Raw genomic sequence first — 18,962 nt, forward strand, 5'->3', positions numbered from 1 at the left:
GACTTGTGCATTACCATGCACCACGACTTCGGAGCGACTCGCATGGACTTCACATAATGGAAGTCTATGCAAGTCGCTCCGAGGTCGCCCCGAAGTAGTACAGGACCCTTTTTCTAAGTCGGAGCGACTTGTGTCGCTCCTATTAGAACGGGTCCTGTAGCAGTCAATGGACCGCGAGGGAGCGCAACTTGTCAGGCTGACAAGTCGCCTGACAAGTCACGGCAGTGTGGACCGGCTCTTAACCAAAATTGATTAAATTCATTATTTTCCTCAAAATTCCACAAACCATACCCCATAATGACAATGTAAAAGATGTTTGTTGGAAAGCTTTGCAAGTTTATTAAAAATAAAAAACGAATAAAATCACATGTAAGTATTCACAGCGTTTGCTCAATACTTTGTTGAAACACCTTTGGCACCAATTAAAAATCTCAAGTATTTTGGAGTATGCTGTTGCAAGCTTGGCACACCTATTTTTGGGCAGTTTCTTCCATTCTTATTTGCAGGACTTCTCAAGCTCCATCAGGTTGAATGGGGAGCGTCGGTGCACAAACATTTTAAGATCTCTCCAGAGATGTTCAAACAGGTTCAAGTCTGGGCTCTGGCTGGGACACTTAAGGACATTCATAGAGTTGTTCCATAGTCACTCCTTTGTTATCTTGGCTGTGTACATAGGGTCGTTGTCCTGTTGGAAAATGAACCTTTGTCCTAGTCCGAGGTCCAAAGCGCTCTGGAGCCGGTTTTCATCAAGGTTGTCTCTGTACGTTGCTGCTTTCATCTGTCCCACGTTTCTGACTAGTCTCCCAGTTCCTCCCGCTGAAAAACATTCCCACAGCATGATTCTGCCACCATCATGCTTCACTGCAGAGATGGTATTTGCCAGGTGATAAACGGTGCCTAGTTTCCTCCAGAAATGACCCTTGCTATTCAGGCCAAAGAGTTCAATCTTTGTTTCATCAGACCAGAGAATTTTTTTTCTCAAGGTCTGAGAGTCCTATAGGTGCCTTTTGGCAAACTCCAGGTGGGCTGTCATGTACCTTTACTGAGGAGTGGCTTCTGTCTGGCCACTCTACCATACATGCCTGATTGGTGGAGTGCTGCAGTGATAGTCGTTCTTCTAGAAAGTTCTCCTCTCTCCACAGAGAAAAGTTGGAGCTCTGTCAGAGTGACCATCGAGTTCTTGCTCACCTCCCTGACTAAAGTCCTGCTCCCACGATCGCTCAGTTTGGCTGGACGGCCCACTCTAAGAAGAGTCCTGGTGGTTCAAAAACTTCTTTCATTTACAGAGGATGAAGGCCACTGTGCTGATTGAGACCTTCAACTCTGCAGAACTTTTTCTGTACCATTCCCCAGATCTGTGCCTCAATACAATCCTTTCACGCAGGTATAGAGACAATTTAGTGGACTTCAAGGCTTGGTTTTTGCTCTGACATGCACTGTTAACTGTGGGACCTTATTTAGACAGGTGTGTGCCTTTCCAAAATTATGTCCAGTCAACTGAATTTATCACAGGTGGACCCCAATCAAGTTTTAGAAACATCTCAATGAGGATTAGTGGAAACAGGATGAGCGGCACGGCAAAGGCTGTGAATACTTATGTACATGTTTTTTTTTTGTTTTTTTTTTCATTTTAAATGAATTTGCATATGTTTTAAAAAACTTCTTTCACGTTATCATTTATGGAGTATTGTTTGTAGAATTTTGAAGAAAATAATGATTTTAATAAATTTTGGAATAAGGCCGTAACATAACAAAATGTGGAAAAAGTGAAGCGCTGTGAATACTTTCCGGATGCACTGTATTCCTATCCAATTTTCAGCAATGATTAGGCCCATTTGTGCATACAGTAAATCTATGTGTGGGTGGATGGCAACAGAAATGTTATCTAATTGGTGCAGCTTGCTCCTATTATTGGCAGTATGGGATCTGGCCAAAGGGGTGCAGACTTCCGCTACTGCCAATCACCTGGTTGAAATGTAGAAAGGTGCCACAGGAGGGCAACATGTAGAAGGCCTCATCCTACAGAGATGTACAGTCTTTAGATTCGCTTGATCTTTTTTTGTAACTTAAGAGAAAATAACAAAATATAATTGATGGCAGCTACTGACTCAAACATACATATCTCCTAATGTCTATCCAGCATCAGTGGAATGGACTTTATTACTGGACATGTTACAGTAGTACATTAGTTCTAGTACTTCTAATACACTGGGGATAATTTATAACATGAGGAAAATAACTTTCAAAACGTTCTCTTTGCAGAAGACAAGTGTAAGTGTTGGAATTTTTATGAGACTGCCAGCATTATTATTATTATACAGAGTTTATAAAGCGCCAAAAGTTTGCGCAGCACTTTACAACATGAAGGAAGACAATACAGCTACAATACAATTGAATATAGGAGAAATCCGAAGGCCCTGCTCGTTAGTTTACAATCTAGGAGAGAACTAGGCATATATCTCTATGGTTACAAAGTCAGAATGAGTACCAATGTATGTAAGACCATACATTATGCATTTAATGCAATCTACATACAGTATTTCAGAAAAGTGAGTACACCCCTCACATTTTTGTAAATTTGTTATTATATCTTTTCTATGACAACGCTCAAGAAATTACACTTTGCTACAATGTAAAGTAGTGAGTGTACAGCTTGTATAACAGTGTAAATCTGCTGTCCCCTCAAAATAACTCAACATACAGCCATTAATATCTCAACTGCTGGCAACAAAAGTGAGTACACTCCAAAGTGAAAATGTCCAAACTGGGCACAATTAGCCATTTTCCCTCCCCAGTGTCAAGTGACTTGTTAGTGTTACAAGGTCTCAGGTGTGAATGGGGAGCAGGTGTGTTAAATTTGGTGTTATCACTTTCACTCTCTCATACTAGTCACTGGAAGTTAAAGCATGGCACCTCATGGCAAAGAAATATCTGAGGATCTGAAAAAAAGAATTGTTGCTCTACATTAAGATGGCTTGGGTAGAAGAAGATTCCCAAGACCCTGAAACTGAGCTGCAGCACGGTGGCCAAGACCATTCAGTGGTTTAACAGGACAGGTTCCACTCAGAACAGGCCTCGCCATGATTGACCAAAGAAGTTGAGTGCACTTGCTCAGCGTCATATCCAGAGGTTGTCTTTGGGAAATATTTAGTTACATAGTAGTTGAGGTTGAATAAAGACGTATGAGTGCTGCCAGCATTGCTGCAGAGGTTTAGGGGTGGGGGGGGGGGGGATCAGCCTGTCAGTGCTCAGACCATACGCCTCACACTGCATCAAATTGGTCTGCATGGCTGTCATCCCAGAAGGAAGCCTCTTCTAAAGATGATGCACAAGAAAGCCCACAAACAGTTTGCTGAAGACAAGCAAACTAAGGACATGGATTACTGGAACCATGTCCTGTGGTCTGATTTGTTTAATTTGTTTAATTTCTGTGGTCATCTTTGTGGTACAAGACTGTGACAAATATTTTTTGGCTGAGCTGTTTGTCTTGCTGTGTTTTCCTAGACTGGTGAAGGTACTGGTTGAATATGGGGCAAATGTACACCGGGATAATGGAAGTGGAAAGAACAGGTATGTTGGAATGGGGAATGTGAAGATTTGTTTTTAATTATAAATTTAGAAATGGTTATTGGTAATAAGCAGAACCTTCTTTCTGGAATTCCTCCTGAAAATTAGCGGTGTACTTCCCGCTATGTGAAGGTGTCTAGGCAGTCCTTTACCTATTATAGGCAATGCTACTCCAGTGATCTCCACTAGCGTGTTTGCGCAGCAGTATTCTATTCAGGGAATACTTAGCATCTTCTCAATGAATGCAGAGCATTCTCTCATTGGACAAAGTGGAGAGACGGGTCGTTGATGTCAAGCTTTCCACCTTGCCTAATCGGAAAACACTTTGCACTCATTGATAAGATGCAAAGTGTTTTCGGAATGGTGCCTGTTCTGAGTGTCCTCTATCCAACAGTGCAGCTGGGATCCAGAAGCTTGTGGCAATCACTGTAGTAACGGTGCCTACACCCACTCAAAACTGTTTTGCAGAAGTGGTATATTTGCAAGTGTATTCATTGTAGTGTCTGTAAGGTACTCTGCAAAGCATCACAATTGTTTTACAGATTGTAATGAATTCATTTGCACATATGTCAAACTGTCCTTTATTTCTGTAGAATATCTAAGGGTTTCAGAAGTCACTCAAAAGGAACTATAGACACAGCTGTGTCTACGGAATGTTCTATCAATCTAATATCCTCCCAGTATACTCAGTGCCATCTTGCCATGTACTGGATTCTAAAAGTGCCTGTGTAAGCAAAAGGAAGGAAGATAGGCAGCACATAGTACACAGATAGTAATTATTGGCATGGTATTTGATTTCCTGTTATACATCTGGTCTATACATCTGATATAGATTTTACAGCAGATGGAATAGTAGAAATGTGTCAGTCAGCTTGTTTGTCTATTCATAGGAAGCAAAATCTGTGTGTTTTAGATAACAATGTACATATTGCATGACAAACAATTTACTTACAGAAATCCTGGTACATCAAATTGATTTGCCTTCAGAGTTGGCTCCTGGATATAGAGCTGATAAAATATTTAGTGGAATTTAATTTAGTTTTGGTGCAGAAAGTAAGACTCTATAAAGTGAAAATAAGTTTACAATCTCTACAAGATCCACATGATTTTACTGCACACACACTGCAGTTTTTTCCAGACATTGCTTGTTAGGTTTAGGTTCTGATGAATGTTAGACATTAAGATGTGTGTGTGTGTGTGTGTATATATATCTATATCTGTATATATATCTATCTATATATATATATATATAGATATAGATATAGATATATATATATATATATATATATATATATATATATATATATATATATATTGTGACAGGAAGTCAGGTAAATCTGGGAATGTAGTCACTGAGAGGAGACACATTCCCACCTGCTTTGAAAAGTTCACTGATACTATAGGGTGTTGGCTGCAAAAAGAGCCAGCAGGAAGTTGAAAACCATTCAGCTGTTCAGAATGAGGAGATCAAGGCCTCTATAATTTGTCCAGAGAAAATCTATTGAGTGCTGCCTCCTGTCGCCGTGTAGGCTGGGAGAGGAGGACAGACATACGTGTACCTCCCGACGCCGTGTGGGCATGGGAGAAGGACTGCTGCCGCCTGTCGCCGTGTGGGCTGGGAGAGGGGGACAGTCGGATGTGTGCCTCCCGACAAGCTGGTGAGCATGGGAGAAGACCCCCTACAGCGATGTGAAGCTAAGGAGGGTAACCACGAGTGAAGACGTCTCAAAGGTGAGAAGACAAAGTGTTCCATGTGAAGAGTGTGAAGAGTAAAGGGACCTGTTAAAGGAACTGTGTTCAATGTGAAGAATCTGAAGAGTAAAGGATCCTGTTATAAATGAACATGTGTTGATGTGAAAGAAACAAAGGGACATGTTCAATGGACAATGTTTGTGCTGTGTGAAAAGCAAACAAATGGACATTTGAGTGTCTGCTGTAGGATCAGCAGTGTCGGCCCAACAGTAGGTTGGAAAGACTTCTTAGGTAGGTTCCAGCGTGAGAAGGTAGCCGCCCACAGAGGCAAGGATTTATTTTGTCTTTTATTTTATTTTGGCTGTTTTGACGCTTGCAATTGTGTGAAGTAAATTGCATGAATAAATCAGTCTTGTTTTCAACCTCTGCTCGGCTATCTCTCTGTGAAAACGCACCCCCAAAGGGGTCATCCACACCCGCCACCGAGCTAATCCCTTACATATGGTGGAGGTATGCAGTGGGCATAAGCAGAGATCCCTGCAAGGAAGTGCAAATGTTTGATGAACTTTATCTGGTGCATGAGATTGCACAATCTATGTGTGCAGGAGAGAAGATCCTGACAGAAAAAAAAAAAGTGTTTTAAAGAGACAGCGGTCTCAAAATTATTTGATGAACTTTGTTGTGTCTGGTGCAAGTGACTGCACAAACTGTGTGTGCAGGAAAAGAGATCTTGCAAGAGAGAGAAAAACTACATGTGTTAAAGAGACAGTGGTCTGAAAATTTTTTGCTGGACTGTGAAAAATTTGTTTGTGGAGTTATTGAAGATGGGGCGTTCAAAACGCCTGAAGAATGCAAAGATAGATGAAATGAGAGACCGGATTCTATGGATGGAGGGGATGCTACCGTCTGAACCAGCCCCATCCATGCCTAAAGAGAGTCTACTAAAGAGGAAACGTGTTGTCCCTAGCAACACTGATGAAACTGCTATGGAGACGCAGTGTGCTCAGATGAAAAGTAAACCCAAAATGGGGGAGATGCTGAAACAACGGAGCTTTACAGCTCAACAAAAGGCTCATCAAGAGAGCATGGCAGGCTGGAAACAGAGACGCCAGCAGCCAATGGAGGCCATCGGTTTGGAAGAAACCGAGTATGTGTGCAGGGCTGAGTTGGATGCCTTGCAACGGAAAATGGAAGAAAAGGAACAAGCCTTGGAATTGCTTAAAATGGAGCATAGAAACTTGCAGGAAATGAATGAACTACTCAAGTCTCATGTGTTACAGTGGGAAGAATCCACTGCTCTTCTTTTGGTCGAGTTGCAAAAATGTCAAGACACTATAAAGGAGAAAGATACCATCCTCATGGAAAAGGAAATTGAAATTCAGACTTTGCAGAAGCAAAGTATGTGTGAAATGTTGGAGTTGCGTAATCAGCTGGAAAAAAGTCTTCAGTGTTTGGAAGTTACAAAAATAGACCTGCAGGAGTCGCAGGAACAGAATGTCGCTCTGAAAACGACATTGTCTCTCAGCGACAACGAGAAAAGTGAAAGAGAGGCTAAATTACTGAGTACTGTGTATGAGCTCACCACTTTGAGCAATGTGGTAGATGAATTACGTGCAGACTGTGAAAGTTGGAAAGGTGAAGCCCAACGTTTCCAGCAGCAGTTAAAGGAGAAAGAAGCCTGTGTGGCAGAATTACATTCTTATTCCCAGATGCTAGCCAATGAGGTGAAGGCTCTTATGCAGGGAAAAGGAGATTCTGAACACAAGAGAAAAAAAGTAGAGGCACAGCTTCTGGAATCGCAAGTCAAGGTGTCAGAAGGTGACCGAGTGTGTGCTAAGCTGTCAGAGAAGGCAACCCGATTGCAGGTTGAGTTGGACAGTGTCACAAATCAGCTTTCTCAAGCAGACAGCAAATCTAGAGAAATTGCGGAAGATTTTTCTATCTTGGAATCGCAGCTGCAAGACACGCAGGAACTCTTACAGGAAGAGAGGTGTCAAAGGCTGAGTTTTAGCACAAAGCTCAAACAAATGGAAGATGAGAAAAATGGCTTCCTGGAACAATTAAAAGAGGAGGCGGAAGCAAAGAAAAACCTATCAGAGCAAGTCGCAACATTGCAAGCTCAGATAGCGGATATGAAAAAACGCATGGAAGAAAGCGTTGGTTCATTACAGTGTGTTGAAGATGTGAAAAAGAAGTTTGATCAGATGCTTGGTGAAGAGAAGACTGTGTCTGCAAAATATGCAGAAGAACGCGCACGTGCAGAAACGGAGGTGCGTGATAACGAGAGCAAAGCCCTGTTCTTGGCTCGCTCTTTGGAGGAAGCTCTAGAGTGTAAGGCTGAACTAGAAAGAGTTAACCAACAGCTGTGTACAGAAATGGAAGATTTGGTCCGCTCCAAGGATGATGTTGTGAAAAGAGTTCAGGAGCTAGAAAAGTCTAAGCGAGCCTTAGAACAGCAAGTAGAAGAGATGAAGATTCCGTTGCAGGAACTGGAAGAGGAATTCCAGGCAACAGAGGATCTGTCCCAAAGAGGGGATAGTGTGCCTGATGCAGTTTTTAAAAGGATCAGTGTTTTGGGGTCTGTCCTGAGTGAGCCTCAGAAATGTGATGACACGTGGCTTGAATCACCCCTTTGGAATAAACCGTTCCTTCAAAAACTTCAAGCATTGGAAAATGTATCATTAGAGCTTCAGCAAACAAAAGAGTTGTGTAAGAAATGTGATGATTTCTCAGTTCAGGCTGAAAACCTAGTGGAGAAAACTAAAGCGGAGAAAACTAAAGCAAGTGATATAAATCTGGGAGAAAAAAGCAAACGCCACCTAGTGGAGAAAACTAAGGCTGTTGGTGAAAACGTGAAGCAAATGAATAAGTGCCTTTCAGGGAGTGTTTCCAAAATGGAACTGGTGAAAGACGGGTGGCAGAAGTTTGATCGTGATCTTGAGATACATTCCATGTGGAATTCAGATAGAGAAAAGGAACTAGGTGACCTTGAGCGGTCAAATAGTTCAGCAGAAAGTGCATTGAAGAAACCTGTAAAAGAATGTGTTGCAGTTCCATGCTTCTTCACTGATGCAGAGAGGAGGTCTATAATGGATACCACCCAGATCGCTGGGTTCAACTGTGTTGTTGCCTTTAACCCCTATGTTGGTGGAAGGAAAGTTGATGATGTTCTGGTTGGCTACTTCTGTGAAGAGTTTGGCAAGAAATATAAACTGAATATCAAATCAAATAGTAGGCCTTTACTGCGACTCGCTCAGGAGGGCGAAAAGTTTAAGAAGTTGATGAGTGCAAATGCTTCAGATCTGCCTATGAATATGAAATGTTTGAATGATATTGATATCTCTGGGAAAAGGAACAGGGGTCACTTTGAAGAAATGTGTGACAGCCTGTTGTCTCAATTGGAAAATCCTCTGCACAGCATCTTAGAGCAAGCAAAGCTCAAGAAGGAAGATCATTCCCTTTTACAACAAAAAGTCAATGATTGTGTACAGCTGTATGGAGAGGCAACTCAAGTCACAGAGGGATGTCAAGAGTCCCTACTTGGAACAAAGCTTAGTGAAGCAAAGGTTCTCAAAGTTTTGTGGAAAACATTTATGGATTGCAGAAAGAGGCGTCTTAAGAATGTTGAAGACATTAAGACTAGCCCAATTGAGTTGCCTATGGATCACGGTCCTCCATGGTGGATTGGACAGACGGTTATGAGGGACAAGCTGTCTGACATTTATGAGAAAGCTGTCAATGAAGATGACAGAAACGAGAAGGAGCAAAATTATGCCAAAAATGCAGTTGAAGAATGTGTATATGAGATGAGAGACAAACTGTGTGGCATTTATGAGAAATCTGTCAGTGAAGATGACAGAAACAGTTTCATCCGGAAGCTTGAGGATAATAGGAGGCTTATCAGTGAGTCAGCAGTGCCTGACACATGCGTGCCTGGAAATATGTGTCCCAACCCTAGGGTTGAAACAAGAGGGGGGGGGTATGTGACAGGAAGTCAGGTAAATCTGGGAATGTAGTCACTGAGAGGAGACACATTCCCACCTGCTTTGAAAAGTTCACTGATACTATAGGGTGTTGGCTGCAAAAAGAGCCAGCAGGAAGTTGAAAACCATTCAGCTGTTCAGAATGAGGAGATCAAGGCCTCTATAATTTGTCCAGAGAAAATCTATTGAGTGCTGCCTCCTGTCGCCGTGTAGGCTGGGAGAGGAGGACAGACATACGTGTACCTCCCGACGCCGTGTGGGCATGGGAGAAGGACTGCTGCCGCCTGTCGCCGTGTGGGCTGGGAGAGGGGGACAGTCGGATGTGTGCCTCCCGACAAGCTGGTGAGCATGGGAGAAGACCCCCTACAGCGATGTGAAGCTAAGGAGGGTAACCACGAGTGAAGACGTCTCAAAGGTGAGAAGACAAAGTGTTCCATGTGAAGAGTGTGAAGAGTAAAGGGACCTGTTAAAGGAACTGTGTTCAATGTGAAGAATCTGAAGAGTAAAGGATCCTGTTATAAATGAACATGTGTTGATGTGAAAGAAACAAAGGGACATGTTCAATGGACAATGTTTGTGCTGTGTGAAAAGCAAACAAATGGACATTTGAGTGTCTGCTGTAGGATCAGCAGTGTCGGCCCAACAGTAGGTTGGAAAGACTTCTTAGGTAGGTTCCAGCGTGAGAAGGTAGCCGCCCACAGAGGCAAGGATTTATTTTGTCTTTTATTTTATTTTGGCTGTTTTGACGCTTGCAATTGTGTGAAGTAAATTGCATGAATAAATCAGTCTTGTTTTCAACCTCTGCTCGGCTATCTCTCTGTGAAAACGCACCCCCAAAGGGGTCATCCACACCCGCCACCGAGCTAATCCCTTACAATATATATATATATATATATCCTAAGTAAAAGTTGTGCTTCATCAGATTGCAGCTTCTGTTCTTCACATAATTGGCAGCTTCTTTTTTCCATTCTAGCTACTTCTACAATGTCCCCCTAAGGACTTATGACAGACCCTCTGGCTTCAATATATTGAGTGACACAGAAAAGGTGTATGTAGATCAAGAAACCATAGACAAGTCAGAAAGCTTTACCAAGTTTTAGGTTTAATTTGGCTGAGAATCAATGACTAGTCCTGGTTAGATCTCCAGTTTCAACTTATCACCTGTTACCTTGTCTTTATTTCCTGTCCCAGTGAACACATAAAATGTGATGGAAAATTTCCCAACAAGGGACAAAATGACAAAGAAATAGATTTGAAAGAGATTCTAAAACTTAATTTAGAACTGTGTCAATGGACTTTTGCTCTCTTTTAATAGGTTTTACAGTCCTATACTAGTTTATCAGAATGCAAAATTTGCTTGACATAAGTCAAACGCAGCTCAGAAGGAAGTCAACTGCAGGTCAAATGGAGCCTGTCAATAAATTTTAAATGACTGTATCTCAGAATTGTCTCAAACCAATGTCAGACACAAACCAAAAGCCAATTAGGCTGTTAGTATATCAATCTCTTTGCATTCAGGGCAAAGTAATAGAATGATTGATAACCAAGCCCATTGTCTACTGATACCTTTGCTTCCCCACATTCCCCTGCTGCTCCTGATTGTTCTTTGGAGCCCTGTGAAGTGTCTGCTGCTTATGTGTAAAGGGAGTATGTGAATATCTTATCATGCTCCCAGTGGCGTAGCGTGGGGGGTGCAGAGGGGGCCACTCGCACCGGGCGCAACATTTAGGGGGGGCGCATTCCACGCCCGTCATCCGCAAGATGTCCCCATCCCTTTATTGTGACAGTGCTCGTCCGGCGCCCGCCCGCTCTTTCCTGCACTTGGCTCCTTTACTGCCTGTTTGTGCAGGACGAGCGGCGGACGCTGAAGGTGTCATGTGCGGCCAGGGGGCGGGGCTGGTCGTGGGTGAAGATGGCAGCCAACACCGGTGGCTCTGTGCATGTGCAGCGCCGCTCTTGGAGTCTCTCCCTGCTGTCTGGACCAGCTGCCTCCACGCTGGCTGCTGCTGCTGACACGCTGTGTCTCTCCTCTGCTCCAGATCGCCTCCTCAAGTCCCCAGTGTGTGGACACAGAAAGAGGTGAGTGATGTGCTGCTCCCGGAGCCCAGGGAAGTGGACATGGGAGGGGGGAGATAGGTCAGTGTAGGGGGGTGTTAGTGTAGGGGGGTGTCAGTGTATGGGGGGGGTCAGTGTAGGTGTCAGTGTAGGGGGGTGTCAGTGTATGGGGGGGGGTCAGTGTAGGTGTCAGTGTATGGGGTGGGCAGTGTGTAGGGGGTGTCAGTGTATGGGGAGGGGCCAGTGTGTAGGGGGTGTCAGTGTATGGGGGGTCAGTGTAGGTGTCAGTGTATGGGGGGGGGGGGTAATTGTAGGTGTCAGTGTATAGGGGGGGGGGTCAGTGTAGGGGTCCATGTAGGTATCAGTGTATGGGGGTGTCAGTGTATGAGGTGTCAGTGTATGGGGGGGTTAGTGCAAGTGTCAGTGTATGGGGGGGGTTAGTGCAAGGGTCAGTGTATGGGGGTGTCAGTGTATAGGGGGGGTCAGTGTAGGGGTCAGTGTAGGTGTCAGTGTATGGGTGGGGGTCAGTGAAGGGGGTCAGTGTAGTTGTCAGTTTAAGGGGGGTCAGTGTAGGTCTAGTGTAGGGGGGTCAGTGTAGGGGAGTCGGTGTGTGGTGTCAGTGTAAGGGGGGTCAGTGTAGGTCTTAGTGTAGGGGGGTCAGTGTAGGGGAGTCGGTGTGTGGTGTCAGTGTAAGGGGGGTCAGTGTAGGTCTTAGTGTAGGGGGGTCAGTGTAGGGGAGTCGGTGTGTGGTGTCAGTGTAAAGGGGGTCAGTGTAGGTCTTAGTGTAGGGGGGTCAGTGTAGGGGAGTCGGGGTGTGGTGTCAGTGTAAGGGGGGTCAGTGTAGGTCTTAGTGTAGGGGGGTCAGTGTAGGGGAGTCGGTGTGTGGTGTCAGTGAAAGGGGGGGTCAGTGTAGTTGTCAGTGTAGGTCTCAGTGTATGTGGGAATGTAGGGGTGGTCAGTGAAGGGGGGTTAGTGTAGTTGTCAGTGTAGTTGTCGGTGTAAGGGGGGTCAGTGTAGGGGGGTTAGTGAAGTTGTCAGTGTAAGGGGGGTCAGTATAGTTGTCAGTGAAGTTGTCAGTGTATGGGGGGCAGTGTATGGGGGGTCAGTGTATGTAGGGGTCAGTGTATGGGGGTGTCAGTGTAGGGGGTGTCAGTGTATGGGGGTCAGTGTAGGTCTTGGTGTAGGGGGGTCAGTGTAGGGGAGTCAGTGTGTGGTGTCAGTGTAGGGGGTGTCAGTGTATGAGGGGTCAGTGGGGGTGTCAGTGTATGGGGGGTTCAGTGTGTGGGTCAGTGTAGGGGGTGTCAGTGTAGGGGGTGTCAGTGTATGGGGGGGTCAGTGTAGGGGGTGTCAGTGTATGGGGGGGTCAGTGTAGGGGGTGTCAGTGTATGGGGAGTTCAGTGTGTGGGTCAGTGTAGGGGGTGTCAGTGTATGGGGGGTCAGTGTAGGTGTCAGTGTATGGGGGGGTCAGTGTAGGTGTCAGTGTATGGGTGGGTGTCAGTGTATGCGGGGGTCAGTGTAGGGGGTGTCAGTGTAGGTCTTGGTGTAGGGGGGTCAGTGTAGGGGAGTCAGTGTGTGGTGTCAGTGTTAGGGGGGGGGTCAGTGTAGGTGTCAGTGTAGTTGTCAGTGTAGGCCTCAGTGTATGTGGGAATGTAGGGGTAGTCAGTGAAGTTGTCAGTGTAAGGGGGGTCAGTGTAGATGGGTCAGTGTAGGTGTCAGTGTATGGGGGGGTCAGTGTAGTTGTCAGTGAAGGTGTCAGTGTGGGGGGGGGTCATTGTAGGTGTCAGTGAAGGTAAAAGGTAGGTCTCTGTAATGGACAGGTAGGTCAGTGTAGGTATAAGGTAGGTCTCTGTAGGTGTCAGTGTAGTGGTCTAGTAGATTTGTGTAGGGGGCGCAAATTACTTACCTTGCCCCGGGCGCTGACAACCCACGCTACGCCACTGCATGCTCCCACAATGCAGCAACGGGTGGCCAGTCACCATGTCCAAGGGATATTGTGTGGTCAAAGGGAGGCCCTTAGTACTATGTAAGCTCTGACCTTAGCGGAGTGTTTTTTTCAGGGTCTGACAGGTGAATAAGGCAGCAGGAATGCGTGGAAAGCTATTTATCAGCTGTCTAACAGTATTAGTTAAAAACAGGGGTTTTGTTTGCACACTCTGCAGAGTGGCTGTGCAGCTTATGCAAGTATTTGAAAATGTGTGCAAACTAAACTCCTGTTTTTAACGCATGCTGTTAGACATTTGATTTGGTTGGTTGCAGGCTGGTTGGTAAGTTGAGCTAGGAATTTTCTTTGGTTTTATTTAGCATGTGTCCCCTTTCAGGAGCTCCCCGCGGCAAAGGCTAGTTATAGGTGGGGGCAGTGACCATCTGTTTGTAATTATCAGCAATGGAGGGGCTCAGTTATAAAGTGAACCCTGTTACTCTCGTTTGTATGGGGAAAATACAGGTTTGCTTCAAGTTGGTATTTCTACAACAGAGCATGCCAAGTTTGGGGTTCTTTGACTAAAGAGTTGGTCACAAGTCCATCTAGTTCAACCAAAAAAAAAAAAATCCTAAAAAATAAAATCATACAATCCTATACCCACAGTTAATCCAGAGGAAAGCTAAAAACCCCAACAAAGCATGAACCAATTTGCAGCAGGGGAAATAATTTCTTCCAGATCCCCTGAGAGGCAATCGGATATTCCCAGGATTAACTTTACCTATAAATGTTAGTATCCAGTTCTATTATGTACATTTAGGAAATAATCCACGTCTTTTTTTAAAGCAATCTACTGAGCTGGCCAGAACCAGCTCTTGAGGGAGTCTTTTCCACATTTTCCCAGCTCCTACTGTGAAAAAAACTTTATTTGGAGATTAATTCTCTTTTCCTTTAGACGTAAGGAGTGCCCCCTTGTCCCCTCTGATGACCTGAAAGTAAATAATTCTACACCATGATGATTATATGGACCACTTATGAATCTTTACCTGTTGATCATATCCATCCTTAATCGATTAATCCTCTTCTCAAGAGAGAATACAATCAGTTCCTCCAGGCCTCTTATCGGTTTGGTTGCCCTTCTCTGCACTTTCTCCAGTCCCCCGATATCCTTTTTGAGAACTGGTGCCCAAAACGGAACTGCATATTCCAGATGAGGTCTTACTAATGATTTGTACAGGGGCAATATGATATCTCTCTCGCTGCAGTCCATGCCTCTCTTAATACAAGAAAGGATTTTGCTTGCTTTGGAAACTGCAGCTTGGCATTGCCTGCTATTACACTGATCAAAATTATAAACGCAGCACTTTTGTTTTTGCCCCCATTTTCATGAGCTGAACTCAACGATTTAAGACTTTTTCTATGTACACAAAAGGCCTATTTCTCGTAAATATTGTTCACAAATCTGTGTTAGTGAGCACTTCTCCTATGCCGAGATAATCAATCCACCTCACAGGTGTGGTATATCAAGATGCTGATTACACAGCATGATTATTGCACAGATGTGCCTTACACTGGCCACAATAAAATGCCATCCTAAAATGGACTATTTTAGATCTTTAAGTTCAGCTCATGAAAAATGGGGGCAAAAACAAGTGTTGCATTTATAATTTTGTTCAATGTATTGAGCTTATGATCTACTAGAACACCCAGATCCTTCTTCACCATTGATTCTCCCAGTTGTACTCCCCCTTGTATGTATGGTGCATGCATATTCATAGCCCCCAAGTGCATAACTTTACATTTATCAACATTAAACCTCATTTGCCACATAATTGCCCAATTAAACAGTGCATTGAGGTCAGCCTGTAAGTTGGCGACATCCTGTAAGGAAGTTATTCCACTGCATAGCTTGGTGTCATCTGCAAAGACTGAAATGGTACTTTTAATCCCAGACTCTATTAAATATATTAAAAAGTAAGGGTCCTAATACTGAACCTTGGGGTACACCACTGATAACCTTAAGACTATTCAGAGTAAGAATCATTAACCACTACTCTCTGAAATCTGTCTTTTAGCCAGTTTTCTATCCAATTACAAACTGATTTTCCAAGCCTGCAGACTTTACCTTACACCTTGTCATCACATGCCTGATGAAGGGGTACTGTGTGGCTCCAAAACATTGCACTCTTTTACTTGTGATGTGATCATGCTTCAATGAAAAATAGTTTGAACTTAACTTGAAAATCTGTTGTGTGCTGGCAAATATCTACACTGCATCATGTATGTTCCAGTTGGCAGTTGCTGCAGCAGCTGTGGTTTTAGAGCCTATTCCTGAAACGTGTGCGATGGGAATATGGATGGTTACATCTCTGACATGTCACAATTTGCAGTATCCAGGAACAATATAAATTTTCAAAAATCTTTACATTTTTTCATTTAAATCAGTCCTTGAGCTCCAGCCACATGACTTTGCCTAGGCTGTGATGATGTTATCAATCTGTTGCACACAGGAGGAAGCATTTCCTCAGTCCCCTCTCCCTTAGTCCTCACACTGCCAAATTGTAACTTTTGTAGCAAGTGTGGCCCCCCACGTAGGAGCAGCTAGTAAAATAGGATCCCCCACCCTGCACAGTCAGGCACACTGACATTTCCACAAGCACACTTGAGACAGGAAACAGTCCAGTACTTATTTTTTTTGTATATCTTTTGTTATTGAGGGGATAAAACTTAGATGGGAAGTAGGGATATTATGGGATGCCCACTTCACTTCAAACAAAACTCCTTAGGGACAACTCTTTCTATATTCCGCTATATACACTCATCCTTTCTCTTTCGTTCATTGATGGACACCGCTCCTGATCTTCCTAACCATTGTGTTATACTGCCCCCTACAGGAGTAGGACACTAGGCAGAAAAAAAGTCTGACTACGCCTATGGGCAGTCCCAGGGGGTATACTCCCTCTCTCTGCTATAGGTACTCAGCTTTTTTTCTGCCTAGTCAGGAGTAAGGACCTAGTTCCTTGCTAGGATCTCTGGTCCTGACAATTTTTTCTATTTAGATAATCATTTTTCTCTTGGTTTTTTCCTGTGAGATCTACAATCAATCGCTGGATTGGGCAACGGGCTGGATAATCTAGATCCAGTGGTCATCCCAGTCTGGCCAGAGAGCTCGCACCTCTAGACCTCAGCTCCATGCTAGGTTGGCAGCGACATAGCACCAACGGACAGGGGCTGGCCTGCAAGTTAAACGCCTTGCGAGGTCGCATACGACCGGGTCTCGGCCCGAGTTGCAGCGTTTCTCCTAGCAGACAGCCCCCCCATTTCGGTGGCGAGGTGTTCTGTCTGGAGCGGTGCCTGCCTGGTTCCTAATATAGTAAGTAGCTGTCCCCCTGGAGAATATTGGGGTGGGCGTGGGCCCCTCCTTGGAATGGTTGGACCCCCTCTTTCCCCTCCTTCCCGTCGGTCACCCCCTTCTACCCCCCTCTACTTATGTTGGGGCTGTGTGGGTGGTCTGGTCAGGCATGGCCCAAGACATTATGCTGCCTGGGTCCAAGAATGAAATGCTGCGCCCCAACCCCCCCCAAAACAATTCACGCCCTCCAAAAGGCCCCCACATTCTATAGGGCTATGAAAGCAGTCAGAGGGGTGTGAGTGTGTACGGAGCGACAGCAGGAGCAGAACAGAGCAGTAGACACTGGGCAGATGAGCGCACCAGGCTCTCTCCTGTCTATAGTGCCACAGTGCCCTGCAGAGCTGCGGACATGGTACAGGAGAATGCGGGGCTGAGGACATGGTACAGGAAAATGCAGGGCTGCGGACATGGTACAGGAGAATGCAGGGCTGCGGACATGGTACAGGAGAATGCAGGGCTGCGGACATGGTACAGGAGAATGCAGGGCTGCGGGCATGGTACAGGAGAATGCGGGGCTGCGGGCATGGTACAGGAGAATGCAGGGCTGCGGACATGGTACAGGAGAATGCAGGGCTGCGGACATGGTACAGGAAAATGCAGGGCTGCGGACATGGTACAGGAGAATGCAGGACTGCGGGCATGGTACAGGAGAATGCGGGGCTGCGGGCATGGTACAGGAGAATGCGGGGCTGCGGGCATGGTACAGGAGAATGCGGGGCTGCGGGCATGGTACAGGAGAATGCAGGGATGCAGGCATGGTACATGAGAATGCAGGGCTGCGGACATGGTACAGGCGAATGCAGGGTTGCGGACATGGTACAGGAAAATGCAGGGCTTCGGACATGGTACAGGAAAATGCGGGGCTGCTGGCATGGTACAGGAGAATGCGGGGCTGCTGGCATGGTACAGGAGAATGCGGGGCTGCGGGCATGGTACAGGAGAATGCGGGGCTGCGGGCATGGTACAGGAGAATGCGGGGCTGCGGGCATGGTACAGGAGAATCCGGGGCTGCGGGCATGGTACATGAGAATGCGGGGCTGCGGGCATGGTACATGAGAATGCGGGGCTGCGGGCATGGTACAGGAGAATGTGGGGCTGCGGGCATTGTACAAGAGAATGCGGGGCTGCGGGCATTGTACAAGAGAATGCGGGGCTGCGGGCATAGTACAGGAGAATGCGGGGCTGCGGGCATAGTACAGGAGAATGCGGGGCTGCGGGCATGGTACAGGAGAATGCGGGGCTGTGGGCATGGTACAGGAGAATGTGGGGCTGTGGGCATGGTACAGGAGAATGCGGGCTGTGGGCATGGTACAGGAGAATGCGGGGCTGCGGGCATGGTACAGGAGAATGCGATTTGAAAATGGCGCCGGCCGGCACCAACAGGTCACCGCACATGCGCCGCCGCTCGGGAAAGCCCGCACATGTTCGGCTATTTCCGGAAACCAAGGGGAGTGGTCCCTTCATCCGGAGGTGTTTCATCAGTTGTGTCTCTGGTGGGGCATCTCTGAGGTGGATCTGTTGGTGTCTTGGCTCAACAGAAAGGTGCAGAGGTCACGGGATCCTCTGGCAGACACCACAGACTTGTTAGTGGCCCCATGGGGTCAGTATCATCTGATTTACACCTTCCCTCCTCTCAAGCTTCTGCCAAGACTTCTACGCAGGATTGAGGCAGAACGGATTCTGGTCCGTTGGCTCCGGACTGGCCTCGTCTGGCTTGGTACGCCGATCTGGTGCAGCTGGTCGCTTGCGTTCCTTGGAAGCTTCCTCTCAGGGAGGATCTGCTGTCCCAAGGACCAATCTTCCATCCTGCTTTACAGTCGCTGGCTTTGATGGCTTGGCTGTTAATGCCAGGTGCTGATGAATAGAGGTTTGTCTGCTTCGGTGATTCCAACGCTCACAGAGATAAGCTGGTTCTTTGTCCCTGTCCGTCGTTCCTTTCAAAGGTTGTCTCTGATTTTTTGTCATTGTGCTGCCTTCCCTTTGTCCCAGGCCAAAACATCCCAAGGAAATTGCCTTGCAGGCCTTGGATGTGGTCCGGGCAATTAGGGTGTACCTGGCAGCTACAGAGTCTTTTAGGAAGTCATACTCACTATTTGTGTTCACGGATGGGCCTCGGAATGGGTTGTCTGCTTTCTCTGCGACCATTTCCAGATGGATCCAGGCCTATTCCATCAGGGGTCAGGTTCCTCCTTTCCCTGTCAAGGCGCACTATACTCAGGCGCTCAGTGCCTCCTGGGCCTTCCATCATCAGGCATCAGTGACGCAGGTTTGCAAGGCGACCACCTGGTTGTCGGTGCACACTTTCACAAAGCTCTATAAAGTGGATGTGTTGGCA

General features: G+C 45.9%; 1 protein-coding gene across 2 annotated transcripts in view; it reads left to right on the top strand.

Annotated features, from left to right (window-relative positions):
• FANK1 (fibronectin type III and ankyrin repeat domains 1) overlaps positions 1-18,962 on the top strand; it is a 255,721-nt gene that overhangs the window by 213,178 nt on the left and 23,581 nt on the right. For both annotated transcript variants that reach the window (XM_082269378.1, XM_082269379.1), the window contains one exon: positions 3,505-3,570. In XM_082269378.1, coding sequence (XP_082125504.1) covers positions 3,505-3,570 — 66 coding nt within the window. The remainder of the gene's footprint in view (positions 1-3,504; positions 3,571-18,962) is intronic.

This window comes from Pelophylax lessonae, assembly GCF_965119305.1.
Source record: "Pelophylax lessonae genome assembly, chromosome: 9".
Taxonomy (NCBI): Eukaryota; Metazoa; Chordata; class Amphibia; order Anura; family Ranidae; genus Pelophylax; species Pelophylax lessonae.